Genomic DNA, 11,870 nt, shown 5'->3' with positions numbered 1-11,870 from the left:
GTCGTCATCAAAAGGGGGTCACTCATCCAAGGCTTGTTGTTCTTTTTCATTGGGGGTGCTTTTTTTTACGTGGTTTTACATGGTTGCTTAGCATGTTCGATTTTTTGTATAGGAGAGCTTTGTACTGAATGTTGGAAATTATCAAAATTAGAATTAATCAGCAACAACGTTCTGATGTCCAGGTTTGTAACTGAGTTTAGCGCCGTATTCTTCGGTGCAATTTTTCCATCTTTTTAATTATGTATGGGTTTTTTTCTGATATGGCGAAATTTAAAGATTGATGGTCGGTGAATATAGTAAAACCTGCTATGCTATATAACTAATTTCGAAGTTTCTGTAAGGCCCACACAATTGCGAGTAACTCTTTCCCATTTGTAGAGTAATTCTGTTCGGTTTGGCTGAGTGTTCGTAAAATAAACATTGGGATTTTTATTTTGTGATATTACAGCTCCTATGGTAAAATTGCTGGCGTCTGTGGTTAATTCAAAGGGTTTGCTGAAATTTGGTTGGAAAAGTTCAACCTGACCTTGAAGTTCTTCTTTTATTCTACTTAATGCTGCTATTGCAGGTTCAGCTAATATGATTCTAATTTTTGTGCTTTAATTATTTGAAATGCCACCGTTGTCTCCTCTGAGAAACGTGGTAAGTGGTTTGGCAATTTCTGCAAAATTTCTTATGAACTTTCGATAATAACTTGTGAGACCTAGAAAAGATCTGAGCTCCTTCAGTGATGTAGGAATCGTTTATAGCTTGTATTTTTACTGAATCGACAGTGATTTTATTGTATTTAATTATGTGCCCCAAAATATTCTACAGTTTTGAAAGAAGTGTGACTTTTCACTAGAAATCTTTATGTTAGCTTGATGAAGTGCATTTATAATTATACTTATGTGCTTGATATGATCTTCGGGAGAAGAAGAGTAAATGAGAATATCGTCTATATAGACGTACGCTAATTTCATACTTCTATGTAGTACACTGATGGCTCGAAAACGTCGAAAGGCATTGATTTAGGCGTCACAGAATCGTGTACCAAACTTCCCACGCTTATGCGGTGGGTTTGAAATAAATTTTATGTAGTAATACTCTGTAAGCAGTAAGTAAAAGTCAAATTATCTTATTTTGTAAGCGAAAATAAAAAATCAAAAGATTACTTTTTGAAGGAAAAATAAAAATTTCGCCAATTACCTTGATCAGTAACGCCATTTATGTTGTAGCAGCAGAAAACTTTCCTGAAGTAATTTCGACGATTGGTGCCGAGTTGACAGTCCTTGTCCGGATAAAAAACGGGATCTTATCACATTGCTTAGACTGTCGTGGGAACGGATGCCATTTACATTTTTCTTTACGCGAGGCAATATATACATATACAGACTAGAGTATTAGAAAGTAATTATGTACTATACAAATCGTGARTACAATAACTGTCGCATGGTCGAGGAGTAACGACCATTGGTACTCTGAGAACCCAAATAATGTTGAGCCCTGGGGTTGAATCGTTCCATCCGTAAACGTATCACTTGTCACGTAAAAGTCTTTATTTCGTGTTATGACACATGTGATCGTAAAGCTTCTATCGTAATCTGGCATGATGACATACGTCAACGAGTATATAAACATATCCGTTCATTCGAAATGTCAATCGTAATAGACAAATTTATGAAAATGTGAGTAAATTTTTTAAAATTTTATTTGTTTTTTTATAATTTCGAGTAATAAAGAACAAAAACAAGAAGCCAATGAATGGAATACAGCATTAAAAATAATATAAAAAAAATTAATTTATATGAACAAAATTTGTGTATTTTTTTAAATTTATTAAAGAATATTTCATTTGGTCTCCTATAGCTACCCCAGTGTCTATTTCTTTAGTGTGATCGGAATTGCAATTTTGAGGGTCATAACTTATTTCAGAATTTTATGCATATGTTACGGAATGCCGCACAAGCATTAGCAAATCTTCCACATTTGTGGGATGATAGCTTCTTCTCTTGCTATATCTCAAAATTCTCCAACGTCGTTTTAAGATTCCAATGCTTTGTTCAACGATACATCTACAAAGAAAATTTTGTTAATGAGGTTTCATAACTAACCTAACTAAGATCTCTTAGCTTTCTCCGCACTATTTTTTTATCCCCATCAATTTCACTAGAGCTCAAATAAAAAAAATAAAGTCGCATCCATTTTGATATTTAATTAGCTTTTGTTAGTTTATTGAAAATTTTACAACAGGTTTGACAGTTCCACATCTATTTTGACGTAAAAATGCGATCCAAAGCAATGAGGAATTTAAAAACTATTTTGAATTGATAATACATTATGAGCCGTTTTCTTTCGTATGTCATAGTGCCTATCCCCGCATACGATTGACGTATCATGTAATTTTCTTTCGTATGTTTGCCGATCCGGGCACGAATGTAACGATTCGACCCTTGCACAACTCTATAGTTCAAAACGACTCTTACTCGTAGGGTTTAAACTTTTGCAATGTAGATATATAGCCATCTATATAAATTTGAGGATGGGCTGAGATTTATTAAACGTGAATTTTCCTCGCAACATGTGTTTCTTATTACATTATTAAAGAAATTATTTATAATATAATTTATTTACATCACATTAATGTTTATTACTATATTTACATTATTTTACATAATTAGTTTTGATGTAGCCGATTGTTCACTCACAGAATTTACACATCCAAATTCTCTCATATGCAACTCAGGAACGTAACTTTTATTTTCTGTTATAAACCATCGCTTTTTATTCAATAAGAATAGCAACATCAATAATGGTAGATGGATAAGGGAAAAACGAAATAACATCCTCGAAGTATTACTATCCGATTTTTTATAAAATTTGTACGCTGAAAGTAATTATATAATTAATTATTAAATGATACATATAATATATAAATACATATATATTATGGTGACAACTAGCGAAAATACCGCAAGACTTTTTTGGCAAGCTATTATATACATACATATATATATTTTAAACTAATAGGATCGACAAAATTTCATTATATCAGTGTTTAGAATATTGTTTGATTAATTCCTATAATCAGCAAACTAATAGAGAAGGTTTTCCATTTATATTCACTGTATGTTTTTTATAATCGAAAAAATGCATAATTTAAATTGTTAAAATTATGAACCTTAATTGTATACAAAATAATTCATTAGTCACTGATACCTATAAATACATCCTGTACAGAGAGTATCGGGAATTCTTCATTTAAATCTCCAGCTTATATGGAAGACAGGTCGACTGACAAAAACAGCTGCAGTAAACACACTGGTTGACAGATCGCGCTAATTTTTGGCATGATACTTAAGGACAGTTGTGGGAAATGAAAAATTCCCGATACTTTCTCAGGGTTATACAGGATCAGCCGGAATATATTCGTGAACTGGAAGAGGACGTATCTAGTTCAATAATCAAACTTTTCTATTACACTATTGAAAAATGTACCCTTATTTGACTTTGTCTATTTTATTCATGGTATGCAATCTGGTAAATCCTGGAGCCGCACTGTACGCCATGATCGTGAAACCGATCGTTACATATGGAGCGGTGGAATGCGTCTCGAAAACATTGCAGAAGTAGGATTCAAATCGTTTGGTAATTAGGGGTATATTCTGGTTTACCTTCCGAATTCTGATTCCATCAAAGGTGGATTTAGCATAGGAAAGTTTTAAACTAATAGTACGTACTAAGGAAGCGAGAAAGTTCTGGGAGATACACATTCACTTTTGCCCCAATTCCTTTGCCCGATGACATTATCGAACAATCGGCTGCGTATGAAGTTATGGAGACTTCTTCTGATGGTTGAAGGAATTTCGAAATATAATGATTAAATAGTAGCTCGAAGACTGCGAAACACGCTCTTTAATTCTCCTTAACTTTGATTGTTCACCTCGAAAAACTACCGATGATTGTCAACCGCCCAGAAAAGTATGTCACACGCTCAGATAGTTCACGATCCACCGCTTAAATCATGAGGGAAGAGTGATTTCTTCGATGTTTTTAAGTTGTTGTTGTTGTTGTAACGGCAGAATTCTGCCGAGTTGACAGTCCTTGGCCGGATAAAAATCCGGGTCCGTTCCGGTTTTCGTAGACCCGACTGTCGTTTTTAAGTAGCGTTGTATGGTTGACTGTGTCAAAGGCCTTCGACAAGTCCAACGCTACCAGGACAGTTATCTTACAGAGCGGTTTTTGGTTGAGACCACGAGCTATCTGAGCGTTTATGACGCATAGTGCTGTGCACATTGCGGAATCCGTACTAGTGTTTAGCTAGGCTCAGGTGGTGTATGAAGGTCGGGAGTACCAAGTACCTAAAGTATTTTCTATACTGAGGAAAGGACACTTATCGATAAGAGAAGCAGGCTTCCCAGATTTCACTAGTTGTACCACACTTGATTTTCCACACATCGGGTATGTGAAAGGTGGTCAGTGAAAAATTGAGGACTTTGGTAAGTAGCTTAATCCCGCCGAGCCAAGGTGTTCTAACATCCGATTGGAAAGTGATTCGACAATATTCCAAAACTTGCTTATTCACGCAGAGATTGCATTATTTCAGGTTGATTTAATAGTTGTCTAATCTCCGAGTTAAAATCCCTGTGCCACCAGACCCAGCATAAAATCCGGGCCAATCTCGGTATCGCAGAACCGGCTGTTTGAAAATCGGTCGCATTATGGTCGTGCCCGACGGTTGTCGCAGAGGTCATAATGGAACTCACACCGCTCTATCGAATAATCAATCAAACACCTAGACATATTACTCTTCAAATGATAGCAGAAAAGTATGTCACACGGAAAGTAATTTCGCTCCAGAAAATGAAGACCTTATTCACACAAGGTAATACGGCTCTCTTTTTTCGAGGCATTACCTTAAAGGTAAATTTCACAAGGACGTTACCCTCGGCTGTAAGATTTAACGGAGCACCTCAACGCATGGGCATTGGTGTAGGCGTCGCAGGACCGCCTACCAAACCTTTCATATCTATGGGACGTTTTCCGAGTATTTTCCATTATAATCAGCCATATTTTGGGGAAAGATAGGAAATTGCTATCATGCAATTCCAACAATTCCGTAAGTTCGTAATTCATGGAGTGGCATTCACTGAATTCGGAACGTAAAAATTGGAATTTTACCGGATTTTTTTTACAAGATTTTTCTAGATTTGAAATAAATTTAAAAAAAGAAGGAAAATGTGAGTATTTATTGAATTCTAACTATAACATATTTGTTACCAGTTAAATAATTTTTAATACGATTTCTGCAGGTTTAGGGTAATTAGCAGCAATATGGACTAATGATTGAGCTGTTACAGCATAAATCAGAAATTGCGCAGGGTTTTACCAAGTACCCTAACAGGATAATGTAAAGCTTGTTTGACTTATTTGTTATTAGGTGTGACATGACTGGAAGCCTTACATAAAAAAAGATTGTTGGAGAATAAAAAGGAGCAATCACCTACTTGTGGCTGCAAAAATAAGCAGCACCACTTCACCGAATTGGAGGAAGCGGTGTTATTACCGGCATTAGAGACGAGTATAAGTGAAATTGAATACACAGTGAGCATGAGCTTACCTATGGCAGCCGACGTTGGCAATGAGACAGAGGCCGACGTATCAATGACCGGCAATCCAGCACTGCCGAATCACTTCAAAAAGAACTTCAGAAAAAGGTTCTCAATAAGTAGGATTAGGTACATCATTTGAAAAGCAAAACAACTTGAAAACAGCGGAAGTAGAAGAAATTGGAAGAGACAACATAGCAATGGAGAATTTGATAGCTGCTACGAATTCAATAAAACAGCAAATGTTGGAAGGGGAAGAAAAAAAATACAAGCCGTATCAAAAAATAATTAATTAAATAAATAAAATTCAGAACAAAATATTTTTACAGAAAACGTTCAGGGGTGTTGTGGAATCTGATAGTTGTCGGAATCAGAATTGAAACAAATCAAAAAAAGTAGCAGGTGTCATGAACTCTGATATTATTGGTATAAAGTATAAAACACGAAATGTCTTCATTATTGATTTATTCATTTGACAAATGTTATCTCTTAAAATCCTCTTTTAATTCGGAACTTATTAAAAACTTTAATAGGATTGCTTCCAAATGTATTCACTTGCAAGTTTTGTCACGTAGTAAACAGCTGATTCGAATATTGGTTTTGCATATGTTCGAAAAGACGAAAATCCAATCAGATTCCGTCTTGGATTACACAACACCCCTGAATGAAATTTGTTCATCAACTTATAATGAAGCCTTCACAAATCTGAGAATCTATAATGTGTCTGTAAATGTTGCACATATAGCTTATCTGATCTTTTTTTCATTTAATTATTTTCTGTAAAAATATAGTGAATACAAACGTTGTGTCACGTTGCCGCAACATTAACGATTTGAGATGACTTCCATGACTCGTAGTGAAGCTCACGAGCACCCAGAAGACATCTTTATCGATTTTTAAAAACACCTATTGTTCTTTCTACAATATTTCTCGCTTTTGCATATATTTTATTATATTTTTCTTCTGTCCTTCCTGAGAGAGGTGTACGGAATGGTGTCATTAACCATGTTTTTAACACATATCCAGCATTCCCTGTATAAATATATACATACATGTTTGAAAATTTGTAAAGAGTTTTGGGAATTTATGTAATTTATTTTATGTATATATAATACCCAAAAGCCAAGTGTTTCGTTCACCATCAAGGAACTTTTTCTCATAAAAATAATTAGCATTGTTGACATTCCATATGGAGGAATCGGATTGCTGCCAGGATACTGAGCACTCACATAAAATATTTTCATATTATTGTCACATATTTGCAATACATTGATTAAGATGTTTGAAATGTGAATTTGTCACCTAACTCACAATCATGGCATTGATACTAAAGTATTATTTGCGGTTATGATAGAAAAATGTATCTTTAGTTGCAGCAACGATTTTAATATGTGTCCTGTCTATACACAAAATCGCGTCTGAAAATCCGTATTTCTGAAAGAAATTCGTTTTCGCTTCTCGTTTTTCATCATTTCTTAACTCAAGGGTGAGCCACTGAGGGCACAAATGGGACTGAATCTTTTAAGATGCAACCAAATGTTGACTGAGCCATTAAAATATCGAAGTATTTACCCGCTCCTCCCCTCCCCTACCTCACCTAAAAAACGTAAAACCGACGACAATCGATGAAGTAAAGATATAGATGACGATGTGAAAGAACTTCCATTCCTCTCTAGAAGGTCGAGGACATACGTAAAGACAGCCTTATTATAGCGATAGTTTCTAATAAACCTGTTTTAGAAAAATAATGTTAATAAAATTTAATTATGAATTTTTGTGGATTCTTATGCTCTTATGCTTCAGTGATTTGCGGTGAATTTTCTCTAAAAGCAAAAGATTATTTTTTTGAAAAAAATCATATTTTAAAAGTTGTGACATATTTGCGTAGTCCTCAAAAAAAAAAATATATATATATATTAATATATCACTATAATTATCAAAAATGCCTTAAGTTTAGTTATCTGCAACGATTATTATTGAAGACGAACTGAAAGCAGAAGAAACCATATCTTGCGGTTAGTGTACATTTATTAAATGGTCCCTGCCAGTTCCTCTATCTTTAGAAATGTAACGGTTTTCATAATGAAAGCCTTCCAATCAGTGCAAGCCTGATAAATATTAGCTTAAGACAACATCTTTATAATAGGAAAATTCTTGTTTTTTTAATCTTTTTTGTTGTTTTTATAGGTTTATATAATCTATAAAGTGTCATAACTAAGCACAAAATTAAAATATAGAACTGTGATTTCGCACAGGCGACCACATTACCAAAGAGAAGCTGTGGGCAAAAAAGTCCCTAAAGCTGCAACCAAATTTTCGAAGCTCAAATATTATAAGAACTCCTACCGACAGTGTAACATTGAATCGGATGATGACCCCGCTCACTCCCCATATAACGGTATGGTTTAAAACACAACTATAAGCGCGATAAATCAATAACTAAATACGCCACAGACATTAAATTGTCTGTTAGGGTATGATAGGGCTTTATAGGAGCCGGGGTAAAACTTGAACGATGGGCGTGGCACCGCCCAATTTTTTGGTGAAATCACATACCATCCCATCCTACCGATTTCGACTAAATTTAGTTCATGGCATTCTTTTCATATTTCCATGTCACAGAACGAAAATGGGCAAACTACAACCACACCTACTTCCCATATAATAATTTAAAATTACACTTGATTTTTTCACTTTTCAGTGTTCAAATCAAGAAATAAAACAAGGCATGTCATCAAAAAGGCAAAATCGTCCAATCCATTGGCTCTGATGGAAGTRACATCGACGCTACCCGATGTGTGGAAAATCCGAAAAGTGGTCCCATTACCAAAACCTGGAAGACCCGCCAACCTTGAGGCCTCGCTACTACCGACCTTCATGCATAACCTGAGTCTTGCAACCCACCAGCATGGTTTCCGAAARGTGCACAGTATCACCACAGCACTTAGCGGTATAAACGCCCAGATAGTTCATGGCGTCAACCAAAAACAGCCCACAAGCGAGAGAAATGTCCTCGTACCGTTAGATTTATCAAGCTTTGGACAAAGTCAATCACACAACCCGCAACTCCTTCAACTGCCCTCATCTCGTACGCTGATGATTGCAAGATAATAACGAGGGACAATTGAATCAATGGCAAATGAAAACTAAATACACAGGAGTAAGGACTTGACCTTAAAATTTAAGTCGATGGCGTTGAAATTCCGAATGCCTGTAACCCTAAGATTTTAGGTGTGATATTCGTCAGCCTGTGCTCCTCACACGAGACGTTGTTGACAACATATAAGGCGATCGGCCGGCCGGTCCTTAACTACGCCGCACCAATATGGTCGCCTGGATGCAGTGAAATGTCGAGGAGAAAGCTAGAGACATATCATGACACTTCACTCTGGACTATAATGGGATGCTTCTTAATGTCTTTCACCGAACACCCGCACAGTGACGCAATACGCCGATCAGACTTCGGACGCAACTAACTTCAGCCACGCACTGACCGTCATTCACATAAACAACTTCGCCGACTCCCTCTCAGTGAAAGGCCTACATGGAATCATACTACCACCCATCGCAGATTAAGAGATCGAGTTGTCGGGAGAATCGAAAGTGACCACTGCGTAGCTTCGTTCTGAATACTGTACCCTACATAAAGGTGCTAACCAATTCACAAATATATTTGTAAAGTTTTACCTCATATACTAATACAAATCCAAGGGTAACTTCTTATCTTAAAATGGAAAACTCTATTTTAAGAGTAGCACATTTATCATACGAAAGTGTTTTTTGTGTAAGAATGAGACGCACATATTGACAATGAATCCGTTAAAAATTACAGTCTTTGAATCACTTAGGCTGAACCCACACCGGGTTAGTCAGAACAGTTTTTTCTTGTCTCATACGACAACTGCCCATAGCTCCAGATGTGAACAAGACGAAACGAAAAAGCATGTTCGAGCTTTGACTTGTTTGAAGAGCTGTTGTCGAACTTCTTATACATTTTCATACAGCCAACGCGCACCAAATGGGACAAAACCGTCTTTGATCAATACATGCTCTGGGCCACGGCTCAACCCACACCGAATGATGCAGATAAGACAAGACAGAAAAACACCTTTCTTTGCTTATATCTGCACCGTTGTGTTTTATAGGCAAAATGTTATAACTAATCTTTTTGCAGGAGTTATGCTTTTGCGGTAGTTTGTATTTTGCTTAAAAACTAAATGTTTTATTAAATACAGCAAAAATTCGAATGTTGACACCTGCATCGTTGTGAAATTTCGAAATTTTCTCGGATGCATTCTCAGTACAGACATCAAATGTGTAATAATATTTTCTGAGTCGCGCTTCTGATTGTACGGATGCATCCACCATTCTCTTTTATTTCGTTCACAGAACTCAATTATTGAAAATATTCGGTGTGGGTTCAGCCTTAATTCGAAGAAAAATTTAAAGCATCGAAGAAAAAATAAAGCATGCTTTAAAGAGCGTCAAGAAAATTGCAAATATTTTATTAATTAAAATTAGAATATTTTCAGAGCAAGAAAAACCAGTCAATGTACATAATTGCGATCAACTCAAGTCAGATTCACACTCTAGTTCAATCAGAAAAACATAAAGATGCAGTTAATGAATGGCGTTATTAAAAAATCGCGGATCCTACGAATACCATGCAATAATTCGACATACATATGGTGTTCGATTTGGTTGAAATACAGAGCATTCGAATGGTTGATTGACGATCGCATTTACAGCAGGCATTAGGAGCCTTGGTGAAAAGGTCGCGCAGAGTTTGGGTGAACCTGCTACAGAGGTAAGCATAGCTGCTTAATGCCTAAAATAACTATTAATTTATGTACTTAGTGGTTTTATGTGCTTTTAGATGCACTCAACTCTTTACATTTTGTTGGTGCGACGTCAAATAACGGAACATTGTGTGTATACGTAAGTACTAGATTATAATATATGTTGTTCCTAAAAATTTATTGAACTCTTCATAATTGCAGACAGAAATACTGATGTGTACACTCGTATAAAATGTGCGTCGCTTGGTCAATTAATCTGCATTGGTAGTGCCTTTGCCAGAATACGATTCAACAACACCATGGTTGCAACAATTATGCTAATTGTTATTTAACGGCCATGTATAAATAAAGAACAGTTCCTACAGTCACTTCAATCCGGAACAAAAAATAAATTACAAAATGTTGGGTGAACATTTTAAACAACTAATGGACCAACTTTTTGTATAGCAAGTTGCTCGTCCTGTAAGTGTAATGTTACCGAAAACTGATAAAACATATTTTCAAGTGTTTGCCTTTAGTTCACCAACGCGGAGGCTTTGAAGAAATGAATGGGTATGATTGAAACAAATAGTCAAGACATTGCGACGAGTCCGTCGGCGGAAAGTGTGAAAAACGATCGATTTAGCATTTTTAAGGTGATAAAACAAAACTTATTAAAATACATAAACTTAAAAAATATTAATGAGTTTTAAATATTAATTATTCCAGACGTATACATGTGCATTCATTAAAGTCGCGAGTGAATTTCTCAATCCTGATAGTGCTGGACTTTGTCTGCTTCAAAGTTGTGTACCAAACGCTCATTTTAAATTTCCTTATACAAACGACATATTTGTGTTGAGAGCGGTAGCATCTATACAAGTATACGATTTTTTTGTATGTGTTTCGCAGAAAGATTTTTTTATACTAAAAACTACCATAAAATAATTCAGTTACTAAATATCGCATAATAGCATTTGAGACAAACTAATTTTCTCATTTCATCTTTTCACCGTTATTTCGAATGTTTCAAAACTTGGATTACATCGGCCTTAATCAGCCAAAACCGAATTGATCTATGATTTATTAATATTTCTCAATACTAATAGTCCCAAATAAATTTAAAAAAAATATTTTTAAATTAGCTTATAAATGCACAAATTGTGTGAATATTAAGAATTAGTAAATTGATGTATTTAGTATTGTACCTTACAAAACCTTTTTAACAAAAAAATTAATGTTTATATAGTAAATAGCACAAATAAATGTTGCCAAACAATTGATTATAAGAAAGGAAATTCAGTTTGTAATGTACACTGGACGGCATATATATTTTGACATGGCGATGCCTCAGTTTCGGTTTGAAATTTTATTTATTTTAAAGAGAAAAGTATTTATGGATTGTACATAGTTCATTTAGTTACAATATATTAAATTATAAATATAACAATTTTTCATGTTTAACATTGATTTAGATTTTTTATTTAATTAAAACTAAAAACAA

The 11,870-nt window shown here is 35.1% G+C and overlaps 1 protein-coding gene across 3 annotated transcripts in view; it reads right to left on the bottom strand.

The window, feature by feature from the left end:
- Positions 1-2,183: 2,183 nt before the first annotated feature.
- The window catches only part of LOC108974573 (protoheme IX farnesyltransferase, mitochondrial), a 25,678-nt gene continuing 15,991 nt past the window's right edge, over positions 2,184-11,870 (bottom strand). For 2 of the 3 annotated variants that reach the window (XM_018942484.1, XM_018942483.1), the window contains exon 4: positions 2,184-2,866. In XM_018942484.1, the coding sequence (XP_018798029.1) occupies positions 2,649-2,866 (218 nt within the window). In that variant the 3' untranslated portion in view covers positions 2,184-2,648. The remainder of the gene's footprint in view (positions 2,867-11,870) is intronic. The other variant, XM_018942485.1, reaches the window with a different exon arrangement.

Source organism: Bactrocera latifrons, unplaced genomic scaffold (assembly GCF_001853355.1).
Source record: "Bactrocera latifrons isolate USDA-ARS-PBARC rearing strain unplaced genomic scaffold, ASM185335v1 scaffold_569, whole genome shotgun sequence".
In the NCBI taxonomy this organism is placed as follows: Eukaryota; Metazoa; Arthropoda; class Insecta; order Diptera; family Tephritidae; genus Bactrocera; species Bactrocera latifrons.
This window is presented reverse-complemented; position numbering and strand designations above follow the sequence as displayed.